Source organism: Gordionus sp. m RMFG-2023, chromosome 2 (genome assembly GCF_954871325.1).
Source record: "Gordionus sp. m RMFG-2023 chromosome 2, tfGorSpeb1-WG-v2, whole genome shotgun sequence".
NCBI lineage: Eukaryota > Metazoa > Nematomorpha > Gordioida > Chordodea > Parachordodidae > Gordionus > Gordionus sp. m RMFG-2023.
This window is the reverse complement of record NC_088776.1, coordinates 43,966,162-43,982,362: the sequence shown is the minus strand read 5'-3', so window position 1 is coordinate 43,982,362 and position 16,201 is coordinate 43,966,162. Positions and strand designations below refer to the sequence as shown.

The 16,201-nt window shown below is 25.7% G+C and overlaps 1 protein-coding gene across 3 annotated transcripts in view; it reads left to right on the top strand.

Moving 5' to 3' along the window:
• Window positions 1-385: 385 nt before the first annotated feature.
• LOC135925164 (DNA-directed RNA polymerase I subunit RPA1-like) overlaps window positions 386-16,201 on the top strand; it is a 59,914-nt gene continuing 44,098 nt past the window's right edge. For 2 of the 3 annotated variants that reach the window (XM_065460375.1, XM_065460374.1), the window contains exons 1-3: window positions 13,679-13,853; window positions 13,901-14,028; window positions 14,198-14,935. In XM_065460375.1, coding sequence (XP_065316447.1) covers window positions 13,697-13,853; window positions 13,901-14,028; window positions 14,198-14,935 — 1,023 coding nt within the window. In that variant the 5' untranslated portion in view covers window positions 13,679-13,696. Of the gene's footprint in view, window positions 449-504; window positions 616-13,678; window positions 13,854-13,900; window positions 14,029-14,197; window positions 14,936-16,201 lie in introns of those variants that run through there. The other variant, XM_065460376.1, reaches the window with a different exon arrangement.

The following is a 16,201-nucleotide window of genomic DNA, read 5'->3' as shown; positions in this document are numbered from 1 at the left end:
TTAAATTTGACATATTATATGACAAATAATAAATATTTATATACTTAATAATAACGTCTTAATATCAATCAATCATTAACAGTTGAAACATGATTGATTTATATCATTTTAATTATTCTATAACCCTATTTAAATAAATATAATTATTTATTAATTGAAAATAAAATAAATCCAATTTAATATTGTGATTTGTATTAGCCGAGTTCAAATCACTAATCAACTATATTACACATTTTAAAATTAATTTACTACACCTCTTGTTATGAAAATTTCTAAGATCTAAACCGGTATATAAAATTTCTTTGTTAAAACTTACTCATTTATTTTATATTAGAAATTGAAGGAAGAGATTTATTTTGAGATGATGATTTAAATAATGGAAATGGAAGCAATATTGATGTTGATAGACAAAAGAAGAGGGGGCAATGAAGAATTGGAGTTGAACAAAGTATATTTAATTAAAACATTTTTAACTCATTTATTTTATATTTATAATGAATAAAGAAGAGCTGATTTTGTGATGAAAGCTTTATATAATGGAGATAGAAGCAATATTGATATGGATGATATTTTAGACAAAAGAAGATGAGGTGATGAAAGAGTTGGTTAAACAAAGTATATGTAAAATGTAGTTTTTCAAACTATGCTTTAAATAATAAATGAAGAGTAATTGTAGTTCTGAGAGGTATGAACATTGAGAGCAAAAATGTTAAGAGAAAGAAAATAGGTAAATTAATTTATATACAAGATATTTTATTTTTAAAATAATAGAAGCATGGGTGATTCCACGTCAAATCGACCAAAAAAACGAAATTTTCGGCCTACCATCTCAAAAATGAATGAAACTTGGCATGTTAGTTATTTATGTTGTAAACGTTAATATAATCAAAATTTTTGAGTGCTAGCTTAACCAGATCCAAAAATATACCCCTTCAAAGTCGAAAATCGCGAAGTGCGAGATTTCATTAAATCTTGTTATTGTAAAAAATACTTAAGATAGAGTTACAAATTATATATCATTTTATAGCCCTTAAAAACGTTGGAAAATAATAAAAAAAATTAAAAATTTCAAGTGTTTTCTTATTTCCGGTAAAAACAAAAAATTAACATTGTTAGGAAGGGATTTTTTGGGGGTGTTGATATTCACTAAAAATGTTTATTACCTTTATTTTAAACGAAATCTCGATAGCCATTTTTGTTTTTTTTAATTTTATTTGAATTTTTATTATTTTTATAAATAGAAAAATGCATAGATGGCGTTATATTAATTTTTTTATAATATATAATTTTTAATAAAAATATGAATAGTATTGTTATTAAAATTAAAAAATCAGTTGAGTATAACCAAGAAGGATGTCCTGGGGCGATATATTAGCAGGCAGCCCATACAGATATTATTTTATTGACGCTATATTGTAAAATAAACATATTTTAAAATTTTATATTCAAACTATTATAATTTTACGCTTATTAATAGAAATTCCTAAGGCCATATGTTGTGGATCTACTATCGTTATTATTTGAAAATAACGATTTTATCAGCTAATTTTTTTTTTATTCCTATCATCTCTACCAATCAATCATCATATATTTCAAAACTTAAACTTTTTTTACAACCAAATGAATTTGTGATTTCTCTGAAAATTATGCATTTACAATCCAAGACGCTGTTCAAAGATTCCACTAGAATAATAATCAAGCCACTATCCATCATATGATAGCATATTATTATAATAATGGTAATATCAGAATCACTTCAACATAATGTTATTGAAGTACATTTATACCAGACTAAAATGATAAAATTTCTGACCAATCAATTCAGCAAAAAGCCAAACAAAATATATTACTTGCTCTGACGGATCAGCTGCGCAATATAAAAACAGAATTTTTTTTATAAATCTGTGTTATCATAAATCAGATTTTGGTGTAGCAGTTGAATGGCATTTTTCAGCTACATACCATGGAAAAGGTCCATGTGACGGCCTTGGCGGAACATTAAAAAGATTAGCAGCACGTTCCTTCAGCGCATCAGTTCTGGACACATTTTAACGCCAATTGATTTATATCAATTTGCAAAACAAAACATGCAATCAGTAAATTTTACATATATAACCAACGGACAATACAATTTACAAGAGATTAAACTACGAGAAAGATTCAATTTAGCTCGTCCCATTCCAGGAACACAGGAAATACATGCTGTATTTCCTTTGAGTTTAAGTAAACTTAAATCAAAAATTATTCATATGTAGAGGATTTTCAAATTAACAATATCTAAAATGCCGATAATTTGTCTTTTGCAATTTGTCTTTTGCAATTTGTCTTTTGCCGATATTAAAGGATTCGTAGCATGATGTGTTTATGACGATTTTTGGTGTTTAGCCTTAGTACTAAAAAAGAATAAAATTGAGATATATATTTCCTTTTTACATTACCATAGACCATCACCATCCTTCTTTTACCCTACAATTGCGGAAAAGATATGGTTACCCATTAATCAAATAATAACAATAGTAGATCCTATTACAGTGACAGGGCCTACCTACAAATTATCGTCTCAAGAATATCTACTAATAAGCACAAAATGAGATAAGATTAAAACAAGAGGTATTTATTTTTTTATTGTTTGTGTATAAAATTTAAAAATATGTTTATCAATATAGCATCCTAATAAAATCATATCTGTATGGGATGCCTGCTTACATATCGCCCCAGGACATCCTTCTTGGTTATACTCAATTGATTTTTTAATTTTAATCACAATACTATTCATATTTTTATTAAAAATTATATATTATAAAAAAAATTCTATATAACGCCATCTATATTGCATCTTTTTTTTATATAAATAATAAAAATTTAAATAAAATTAAAAAAACAAAAATGGCTATCGAGATTTTTCATTAAATCGTTTAAAATAAAGTAAAGGTAAGCATTTTTTAGTGAATAACAACACCCAAAAAAAATCCCTTCCTAATAATGTTAATATTTTATTTCTACCAGAAATAAGAAAACACTTGAATTTTTTGAATTTTTTTTATATTTTCCAACGTTTTTAGGTGCTATAAAATGATATATAATTTGTAACTCTATCTTAAGTATTTTTTAAAATAACAAGATTTAATGAAATCACGCACTTCGCGATTTTCGACTTTGAAGGCGTATAGCTTTGGATCTGGTTGAGCTAGCACTTAAAATTTTGATTTTATTAACATTTACAACATAAATAACTAACATGCCAAGTTTCATTCATTTTTGAGATGGTCGGCCGAATCGCTGGTCGATTTGTCATGATAACCCATATGTGAGGCTCAATGTGAAGATATCCATCATGGTATTAAATTTTCTCATGTAATTAAAAATAAATTTAAATATAAGCATGAATTCTGATCAGGATCCTATAGTCTGATTGTCGGTAGAATATTTTTTCATCACTTTTATAATTCTTTACTAGCAAATTTTTTTTTATAATTGAAATCATTAATGCTCTTTGATATTATATATTATAATATATATTCTGCAATCGCAAATATTAATTACTGTAATAAATTGATAAATAATTTATATTAAAAAATATTATTTTTGAAGTCTTATATTGTTTTACTTATTATTTATATTATATGCCAGTATTAGTGTGTATGCATAATAAATGACAAAATATGAATATTATTTCTTCAAATTCAATTTAAAAAGTTTATTATATTTTTTAAAAAAACCTGATAAAATTTTATTAATTGAACCTCCTGGGATTGTAAAGGCTAGAGACGCTCTTGCTTATTAGTTTATAATAATTATAATAAATACATAAAGTAAAAATCACTAAATAATATATTATATACATCATTGACGTACGCAGCGGGGAGGGCAGGGAGACAAATCCCCCCCCCCCAAGGCAAAAAATGCAAGTGCCGGATATATTTTTCAAAAATATTATTGTTTATATTAATTTATATTTGTTAATATTTATTCGTATCTCACATTAAATATATATTTAATTACATTTATTATCACATTTATCTACTGTTATTTTATCAATTAATTTCGATTTCAAGTTTTCCGGGGTAATATTTACTTATTATTTTCAAATTTTTAGTGGCGTAATATTTATCTACCATTTTCAAATTTCTAGTCAAATAATAATTATTTCTGAAACTTATTGTTCAACAGGGAAAAAGAAATTGCAACCTTGTCCAACGAGATAGAGTCTCTGCCATCAAGCATTAACAGCTTTTAAGGAGTTAGAAGAGCCAATTATTTGCTATTACTGAAATATCATGGCCTGAAAGAAATATTTCCTCAGAAGTAAGAAAATTATTGGATTCAATGCTTATTCCAAATTTTATTTCTCATTAGAATGTAATATTTAATTATACAACTATTTTAAGTATTACTTTTCATAAACATGACATTGACTTGATTAAGAACATGAGAATAGCGGAGAGCATTTTATCAGAACTCAAGGAAATTTGTTTCCCTCGACTTGTAGCAAGGCAAGCTCATCGTTAAAACATTAATATAGGATCAGTAGAAGAGTATATCTTAAATACAGATACATTTATAACCCAAATAAATGAATTTTTAATTCATCATGCAACACTTACTAATCTGCAAATAAGTTCCACAAAAGATTTCCCTACCTTTTTTCAGATAGTGATAGAAAAAAAATATTTGCTAGATTTTTATTATGAAGATGTTAAAGTATCTTATGATGGCTTACTAGCTGAATAACTATGTTTATAAGATTAACTATGGTTGATATAGTCCCAAAAAATGCTATGGATGCTCTGCATTATTTCAAACACATTTTAGATTAAATTCCCAATGTATTAAAAGGCTTTATAAACTCTTCCCATTAGTAAACTAATGAGAAAACATTCTCTTTTTTAAGAAGAATAACAGAGGCCTGCAGAAGTACCATTTGCAGGGCACGGCCCGGATGAAAATTTTCAGGCCCGGCCCGGATTTTTTAAAAATAAATTATATTTATTTTTGATTTTTATAGCTATTAATAACGATTTGAAATATAGGCTGTTTTAAAAAATACAGTCCGGATTGGGTGTATTTTTAAAATAATTCAGGCCCGGCTTGAGTGTTTTTTTAAAAAAATTTCGGGCCCGGCCCCGTTATATATAAAAAAATTAAAATACTCTCCGGCCCGGGGGCCGGGCCTGCAGGTCTCTGAAAAACATACCAAGAAGTACAACATCTGAAAGTAGATTGAAAGGTTTGGATTTTTTGAATATTCATAGGCATTTGACAACAAGCAAGGATGAGATAATTGAAAAATTAGCTCAATCACAACGAAGATTGGATTTTACATTGTAAATGTATAACATACAAAATGCAATTATTCCTTAGAAACTTTTTGTGTAAAGGCTCAAAAAATTCAAAATTCTATTTTGGGTTATTTAAGTGATTCTTTACATATAATTTTTTATAATTCACATTAATTTAAAATTGTGTATTAGAAATAGTTATTAGCCCTAATATATTTATGCTTGATATTTTTAAAAAATAATAATATTTTTTTTAAAAATTTATTATCCCCTCCCCCCAGACCAAATTCCTGCGTACGCGCCTGATTGTAAACATTTTTGAGAGAAGAGGTTACGAAGGGAGGGATGGTTTAGAAATTTTTTATTAGCTTATAGGCATATTTAAAAGACCAAGTAAATTTGATTAATGCTTTACCTGAGTTTATTTTAAGCTTATTAAGGAAATGCAAAGATATAATTTCGTTTGCACCAATTTTAATAAGTGATTTTAAAAGAGGATGTCTAAAAAAGTAAGGGATAAGGTTAAAAGATTTAATAAAAAGAGGATGATTTTATTTTTTAATGCTAATCGTATCTCTGCAAGTCTGATATATTAAAAACTATATTATGAAATATAATATATATAATTTTATAATATTTTTATGTCGACTCAAATCGGAGTCGTTTTTTCGACTAGAAACTAGGCTCGAGTCGCAGCTAAGTCGACTTGGCTTAGCCATTTAACAACATTAAATTGCACAATTAAAATTATTGATTTGATATTTAAAATTATTACATATAGAATACTATAAAATTTAAAATACAAATGATACAAATCATATTAAACCTTTAATAAGATTGATTGTATAAAATCACGCATATCCCAAATAAAATTTAAATAAATAAATTAAAAGAATGATAAAATCTTAAAACTATAATATCTCATTAATTTGGAACTTTAACGTAAATAAAGAAAATTATTTCTAGCAACAATTTACTAAGGATTTCAATAAAAAATGATATAAATTATTGTATCTCATATTTGCCCTAAGCCTATTTTAAATTTACTAAACCTTCTTTCACAATTCAATTGCGTTAATTATAATGTTAAAATATTCATAAAAATAATCGAGATTATTATAATCAGTTGTGTGCAGATTTTGGGGAAAAAATTTAAAATATGGTAAATTACCCTTAATAATATTTATTTTCCCATTTTTAAAATCTAACGAGGAGCTTATATTGGCAATATATTGTGTGTCACTTAACGTAATCCTTGTTTTCATTACTTTTGAAAGGAAATTTTTATGATTTAAATTTTTATTTCAAATTTTATCAGTGCTTTATTGTGGTCTGATTTTATGTTGCCTAAAAATCAGCTAAACTAATGAGGCATTGGCTAAGGATTTCGGCTAATTATGTGTCAGCATTACACAATTTTTAATTTTATTTATTAAAATTTATTTTATTTATATTTATAATATAACCCTGAGGGTGATTAGCATCAATCCTTATCGGATGTCTAATTTTTTATTAATTAGTTTTGATTATTTTTATCTATAAACTTGGCGGAGGTTAAACAACTTAACTAAAAAAAATTTATTATTCAAAGCTTATATAGACTTTTCTAAATGTGACTACTTGGAATTTTTATTTCCATCCATTTATTCTAGAGATTCTGACCTAAGATCAACTCATTACATGCAATGTCTATAACATATCTCTTAAAGCATCGACTTGGATTTTTTGTCCATTTTAATTATATTCCTTTTAAATATTGCCTTTGCTTTTAATGGAAAAATATTTCATTTTTCTTTCGGTTAACAAATATTTAAATGATTTTAAATTAATTAATATTTCAATAACTGATCAAATTTATTTTAATGAATTATACATCAAGGAATGGGCAAATCACAGATATGCGTTTTTTAAATCATTCAAAAAATTTCTGATAATTGGTGGATTGTTAAGTGAAAGAAAGTACGATTTTAAGGCTTCATACATTTTAAGAAATGACATAAGGAAATAAAAAATTTATTATATTTTTATGATAATAAGTTGTTTATAAACAAGTTCAATGAATTAAGAAAAGTACACGATAGGGATGCATAAAAAAAATATTAAAAAAATTTTTTTAAGAGGACAAATTAAAGCAAAATTGAAATAGGTACAGTACATCTTTTTGTGGATTTATCGTTATTTTTAAAAAATTTTACCCATTTCTTCAATGCTTTTAGACCATTTATTTTAGAGTATTCTGGAGAATAGAAAAAATAGGGGGTAACAATCTCCCCAAACAAGACATCAATATCTTGTCCTTATCTTTCTTTTGGAAACTATTTTTGTCGTACTTAATTTTATTTTGCTATAATTTTTAATCATTCCTTTTCTGACATCATATATGTTTGTAAAAATCAGAAATTACGATAATTTTGTTAAAATTATTTGTCTTACAAACATTTTCCAAAATTTATATAAAAAAATTGTAATAGTTAAATATTTCAAAATATTTGTAGCATATAGATGAACGATTTAAGAACTATTTTAGGATAAATTTATATATCCAAGTGTCTTAAATTTTAATATGGGATGACTGATCAACTTCCCCAGTTTTTTCTTTTCCACTATAAACCCACCATTGGCGTACTAGCGGGGGAGGGGCAGGGAGACAAATCCCCCCCCAAGCCAAAAAATGCAGATGCCGGGAGATATATTTTTCAAAAATATTATTGTTTATATTAATTTATATTTGTTAATATTTATTCGTATCTCATATTAAATATATATTTAATTACATTTATTATCACATTCATAAGTTATTTTATCAATTAATTCGATTTTAAGTTTTCCAGCGTAATATTTACTTATTATTTTCAAATTTTTAGTGGCGTAATATTTATCTACCATTTGCAAATTTCTAGTCAAATAATAATTATTTCTGAAATTTCTGGTCCAACAGGGAAAAAGAAATTGCAACCTTGTCCAACGAAATAGAGTCTCTGCATCAAGCAGTAACAGCTTTTAAGGAGTTAGAAGAGCCAATTATTTGCTATTAGTGAAATATCACAATGGCCTGAAAGAAATATTTTCTCAGAAGCAAGAAAATTATTGTATTCAATGCTTATTCCAAATTTTATTTCTCATTAGAATGTAATATTTAATTACACAACTATTTTAAGTATTACTTTTCAAAAACATGACATTGACTTGATTAAGAACATGAGAATAGCGGAGAGCATTTTATCAGAACTCAAGGAAATTAGGGCTAATGTTGATGAAGAATTTCATATTTTATATTTTATTGTTGAGTCAAAAGCAGAGCTATATGTGTTTAATATTTGTCTCCCTCGACTTGTAGCAAGGCAAGCTCATCGTTAAAACATTAATATAGGATCAGTAGAAGAGTATATCTTAGATACAGATACATTTATTATATAACCCAAATAAATGAATTTTTAATTCATCATGCAGCACTTACTAATCTGCAAATATTACTTTCATAAAAGCCTTCCCAACCTTTTTCAGATGGTGATAGAAAAAAAAATATTTGTTAGATTTTTATTATGAAGATGTTAAAGTATCTTATGATGCCTTAATAGCTGGATAAATATGTTTATAAGATTAACTATGGTTGATATAGTCCCAAAAAATGCTATGGATGTTCTGCATTATTTCAAACACATTTTAAATGAAATTCCCAATGTATTAAAAGGCTATAAACTCTTCCCATTAGTAAACTAATGGGAGAACATTCTCTTTTTTAAGAAGAATAACAGAGGCCTTCAGAAGTACCATTTGCAGGGCACGGCCTGGATTTTTTTAAAGATTTTTTAAGGCTCGGCCTGGGCTTTTTTTAAAAAAATTTTTAGGCCCAGCTCGGCTTTTTTTATAAAATTTTCAGGCCCGGCCCGGCTTTTTTTAAATCAAATTATATTTATTTTTGATTTTTATAGCTAATAATAACGATTTCAAATATGTTTTAAAAAATACAGCCCGGCCTGGGTGTTTTTTTAAAAATAATTCAGGCCCGGCTTGGGTGTTTTTTTTTAAAAATTCAGGCCCGGCCCGGGTATATTTTAAAAAATTAAAATACTCTCCGGCCCGGAGGCCGGGCCTGAAGGTCTCTGAAAAAACATACCAAGAAGTACAACATCTGAAAGTAGATTGAGAAGTTTGGATCTTTCGAATATTCATAGGCATTTGACGACAAGCAAGGATAAGATAATTGAAAAATTAGCTCAATCACAACGAAGATTGGATTTTACATTGTAAATGTATAACATACAAAATGCAATTATTCCTAAGAAACTTTTTGTGTAAAGGCTCAAAAAATCCAAAATTCTATTTTGGGTCATTTAAGTGATTCTTTACATATAATTTTTTTATAATTCACATTAATTTAAAATTGTGTATTAGAAATAGTTACTAGTCCTAATAAATTTAAGCTTGATATTTTTAAAAAACAATAATATTTCTTATAAAATTTATTATCCCCATCCCAGACCAAATTCCTGCGTATACGCGCCTGATATACATAGATATATATAGTTAATATCTTTGAGTATTTATTAGTGCTGTAAGCGTTACCATAAAAAAAACGCGTTACCGTTACTTGTTACATCTGAAAAAAGGAACGCTTTACCCTTACTCGTTACTTTTTCAAAAAAGGAAAGCGCGTTACCGACTTTTCAAGGTAACGGGCTACTCGTTACTTAAAAAAATTAAATATATACAAAAATAATATTTATTTTTTTTTTAACAATATATAATAAAATAAAACTACAAAAAGAATATATATAAGATCATTTTATAAAAAAAATTATACAAAAGATAACATCTTTCTTTATGTAACAATTTTTTATTTATTTTTAGCAACAATTGATTTCAAAATTTTGATCAGACAAACAAGAGCGCTTGGTGCTCAACACAGCTGGTTAAATAATGGGATGTTAATATTATTTTATAATACATTAAATCTATAATGAAATTCTCTGTAAAATTTTGTTATTGGATAAATCCTGGCTACACCACTATTTCATATATATATTATTTAAACGAAGTTTTTTAAAATCAATATTTTTTATTCTTTAAATTTATTAACAATTATAGTCAAACCAATAGCAATACTAAAACAAGAAATAGAAGATAAAAAAACTCAATATAATACTTTGAACCAAACCAAAACCAATATTTTGTTAATCTTGGGTTTTTAATGTTGGTTCCTAGCCCAATACTGTAGTATAATTTAATTGCTTATATTTAGGGCTGTGCCTATCCACATATTTCACCGATCCGATATTTATATTGATTTTTCACCACCCCCCTTTGAACCAAATGTAATTATGAAATCAATATTTTTTATGCAAAATATCAACATTATGCATTTAATTTAATTTTTTTTTTATTTCTACATTTAAGACTATAATTTAAAAAACATATATTTGATAATATATCCATTTTAAGTTGGTATGAAAAATAAAATTGTATTTAATATATAAAATTATAATATATTAGATTTTTTTTAATAAATACTAAAGCCTCTAGATTTTCTGGTAATAAGCTTCTACAATATGGAGTATCTATATCCCTTGCCGTACTGAAGGCAAACTCAGATGATTCCGCAGATAACGCATTTTGCAAAATTATCTTTGTCTTTTGTAAAATATTTCCATAATTCATATACCATATTTAAAAATATTCTTTTATTTAAATTATAAATAATAAAATTGGCGTTATTATTTAAAAAGATTTAAAATAATTAAAACTTTGGGAGTTCTTTTCTATTTTTACAAAAAAAACTTTTCAAATACTGTAAATATATTTTAAAATATAATAAAATTTAGAGGGTGTTGTGCATTTGCATTGTTTAAAAAAAAATTATTTAGAAAATATTATAATAATGTAAAATAAATATACCTAACATAAAATAAAATAACAAAAAAAGAAAATTAAAAAGATCGTATCGGTTTTTTGCAGGTATCGGCCCTTTTAGGAAAACGCTAAATATCGGTGTTGATACCATCCGATATTTAATATCGATACAGCCCTACTTATATTTTATTTCCATGATTAAGCTTTCAAAATATTATGAAAGAATATTATTTTATTATTAAAGTAATGAATAATGATATATTAATTTATCTTATACCTTAAAATGTTTTTTTAAGTTTGAACTGCTGGACATTGAGGTTGAAATATTTGTGTTGGGATATAATTTACATTTACAAAGTGTAGACTTGGTACCATAATTTTCTTTATTGGTTTAAAATATATTTCAAATTAGGGCCAGGGAAGGGTTAAATCATCTTCATCTGAAGAAGTAAGTACTATGGACATAATATTCTTAAAATAAATTATAAGAATAATAATGTCATTATTAACATTTACTTTGAATTTTGATTGAATATTAATTTCGACAGAAAATTTAACAACGAGAATTTAAAATAAAAATGAAGGAAGTGGTTTATATGAATTAAAACTCTAAATTATTTATATTTAAGAATTAAAAAATAAATAAAAGTAATTTTATAATACAATATGTTTTTTAACGAGTAACCTTTTGCGTTACCGTTACTCAAAAAAAGAAACGCGTTACTCGTTACCTCTAAGGAGGTAACGAATGGCGTTCCTTTTTTGACGTTATTTCACAGCACTAGTATTTATTTATTTTTATGTGATTATTTAAAATTTGTTTTTATCAAGGGTGATATATTTTAATAGTTGACAATTTAGAGTATTATAAATTTTTATATTTTATAAATAATTTAATTCTTTAGGGTATATAAAAGTTTTTATATATTAAAAATAATATTTTTTTTTAATAATTAAAAATATGTTTTTATTCACTCAAAACTAGTAATTTTAAATATGGATAGTCTATTGTGCTAAAAAATATATGGTATTTATTTATATCAAATTAAATAAATATTAAATGAAGTTTAAAAAAATCTATTCATTAAGTTTTGAACGAACGTGAACGAGATCCTTTTTTTGAAGGTTTCAACCTGAACGCGTTCAATTTTAGTCCATGAACGTTGGACGTTAAAGCTTTTGATATTTTTGGAAATGTTTACAGCACTTTATATTCGAAGTCTTTAAATAAAAAAATAGAGGATGTTTAAAACTACCTATATATTTACTTTGGTAAGAATTCAATATATTTTCCTAGCACAAGTGAAAACATCTCCTACCTCCCTTTTTAATAATTGTAAGAATTCATTATATTTATCTTAAAATAATTAGAAAGTATAATAATTTTATAATCTAATAAATATTATGAATTTCAAATAAATTTTGTATTATTTTAATTAAAATTGATCATTATATTATCGTTAAGAATTTAATATATAGACAAAAATAAGGGCAAAAAAACGGAAGGTTCGTTAACTAGAAGTAAAATCCTCCAGGCCTCTATAGATATGGCTCCCTTTCTAAGGAAAATTATAAGCTATGCACTGAATTATGTGATTACTCCTCACATAAAAATTTATAATTTTAAATTAAAATCAGCTCCCATAAACTAATTTAAATATCAGGATTTGGTCGAATCCCTTTATAATCAGCCTACAGACGTTTAATAATAGTTCTCGGACTATATGCATGCAGGTTACATGCGCCTGCCTGCAAATGTTTAGACAAATCCTCAAATAATATTTCTCAGTTTTTTTTATATCTAGTTTGATGGAAATATTAAATACCTAGCGTAGCTCTATTTTATTTACGATACAGAGAGCTTATACGCTTAAATCATGTATTACATTAAAATAATTGAGAATCATACCGGGAGGGTGGTGGGTGTAGCCCTTTTGTTTTTGTATATTCTTAAATTTAATGGGAATGTTTACAAAGGCGGATTATTGAAGTAAGGGTATATCTAGCAAATAACTTATAAAAATATACATTTTTACTTTATAACAAAGTCAAATTGATAAAATTATTGGAAGAGGTGAGGTGGATCTAATCATTAACTATCAAAATTTGACAGCCCTACAAAAACGTGTTAACTTGACGACATATTTAATTATTTTTTTAACTACTTTATAATTTTATCTAATTTTTATTCACAGAACATTTTAAACTTAATTGATACTTCAAAGGATATGACCATTTTGATGTAGTTCTAACAAAAATATTGATGTTGTTTCTTGTAGTGTTGTTTAAAAAGGCTAACTCAATATTTTAGACAGAAATATATTGCCTAGGCCTCGAGATTTCATTAATAGATGTCCAAACCTTTGTGTCATCGATGAGCAAAATCTTTAGGCTTGCATAATATTTTTTCTGAATAAAATATTGAGTTAGCCATTTTTAAAAATGAGCTCAAATCGAGCCGTTTAACAACACTAGTTTCTTGTCATTTTTTTTTACAAGTGACATGTATAATTTACAATCACTTTATTTATATTCTAATAAAATGGGCCTATAATCCTTCATCATAAATGTGTGATATTCAAATGAAATACATTTCTAAAGTTACCTTTAATTCTTTTAAAGATGACGAAATTAAGAAAATATCGGTTGTTGAAATAATTAACCCAAAAGCTATTGATAGAGATTTAAAACCAACGCCTAGGGGTTTGCACGATTTGGCCATGGGTAATATTAAATGTACCTTTTTAAACTCAATAATTATTATATTTTAGGCCCAGTTGATTACAAGGATATATGTATAACTTGTGGATTAAATTATTATAGCTGTCCTGGTCATATTGGTCATATAGAATTACCATTAATTATATATAATCCTAGCCTTATCAAAGTTTTATATACTGTAAGTTTTTTTTTTATTAAATTGAATCAATTAAAATAAATTTAGTTAAAAAGAAATTAATATATTAAATATTTATCCTTATTTGCCTTTTAAAGACAAATTTTATATAATTTGCCAATACATCATAAAATAGTATTATAGATTTAATATATAAAACATTTATTAATAGATTTTAAGAGGATCCTGTCTATTTTGCTATAAACTTCTAGCTCCATCTATTCAATCATTTCTTATTAGAATCCAGACACATTTAATTGATCAAGGCATGGATTCCTGTGTTAAAAATATTAAGGATATTATTTTGAAGCCTAATGATAAAGATATTAATAATATGGGATTAGAAAATTTTGACGAATTAGAAAATTATGTAAAAGAGAATACTTATTTACAAAGCATACTTGCTAACAATAAAAATTATGTTAATCTGACTAAAAATACTAATGAGTTGAAAAGTTCACTTCTATACGATTATATTAAAAAATATCATCTTGGGTCATCATTTAAATCTTGCACACATTGTCACTCCAAACTACCCTCTTGGAGACTTAAAGAGGGTAGCAAAATTTTATTATCCTTCATTCATAAACGTAAAGATGCTGGCATACACAACCTTATGCTAAATCAACCCAATGAATTAATAAACAATTATGATAATAACAATGAAAACCCTTTAATGTTTGTTGATCCCCAAATTAAAGGGGAACAAGAATTAACACCTTTAGAAGCCAATCGTTTATTGATTAAACTTTTGGAAAATGAGCAAAACTTGAATACACTTTCCATCATTTTTGGTTGCATTAAATTGAAAAGTTTCCAACACAATAATTTATGCCCACATTACTATGAAGATATTGCAAGGATGTTTTTTATTAAGACACTGCCAGTCATACCATCTAAATTTAGACCTGTAATACATTTGTTAATTAATAATTTTAATATTTTTAGTGTTATAGATATAATAAGAATAAGGAGGGTGCAGATTAGAAGGAAGGGAAAGGGAATCATTCTATATTAAATGAGCAAAAAAATGACATTTTTGGTTTATCCTCTTCGATTTTTTTAAAATTTGGTAATTAAAGAAAGGTTAATGTAGCTAAGAAATGGATAAAATTTTAGCTAACACTTATATTTTTATTAGGGTTTCAAAGTGGCAAGAATGGCATATTTTTACCATTATCTGTCTTCTTTCAATTAAACATATCTTAAAAAATACATGATTGTAAATTACAAATTTAATCAGGGATCCAAATCGAAACGAATATCGGTTCGGTTCAGGTTTGGATAAAAATAATGGTTTAAGGTTAAGGTTCGGTTCGCAAAAAATAAAAATATCGGTTTGGTTCGAACCTCTAAAAACTGGTTTGAACACATTTGTATTCAAACCTACATTAGGATTATGTATCAGGAAAAAATTTTTTTTATTTCATAATTAAAATAAAAACCATCATTTTTATTAATTGCACATTATAAAATAATATTTAATTTATAAATATAAAAATAAATATATCAATGATTAATTTAAATATGAATAATTACTTAAATTTTTTATATTAAGCTACACAATTAATATATTTTCAAAATTTGTCTCACTCAAATTACATCTATAAGGAGATAATATAAATTTAATTGTTGAAAAACATCCTTCCACACTAACTTGGGTAGCTGGCATTGCCAGTATGATATCAGATTTGATGTGTCATTTATAATACTATATGTAAATAATTTATATTAGATTTAATTTTTTCCATTATAATTTATAAGCTTAAAATATTTAAAAAATATTGCAAAATGGCAATACACTAAAGTTTATAAAAATTATGACTGACGTTTATCAATCAAATGTGATTGATAATAATTTTTAAAACAATTTGATTATAATTAAAATATTTGCAATATACTACTAGTAATAACTTAAACATTATTTTATAAGCATAATATTATGAGACTTGAACCGGTTCAGAGTCATTTTAGCGGTTTGGTTTAGATTCGATAAAAAATACAGGTTTTTAGCGGTTTAACGGTTCGGTTCGGTTTGGATCCCTGAATTTAATACATTAATATGTACAAAGATTATTCTTCAAGATAAAAAGAAATGTTTTTTTATTTTTCAAATTTCTGGCCATTTTATTTAATATAAAAGAATTAAAAATAATTTTTTGGAAATAATACCACC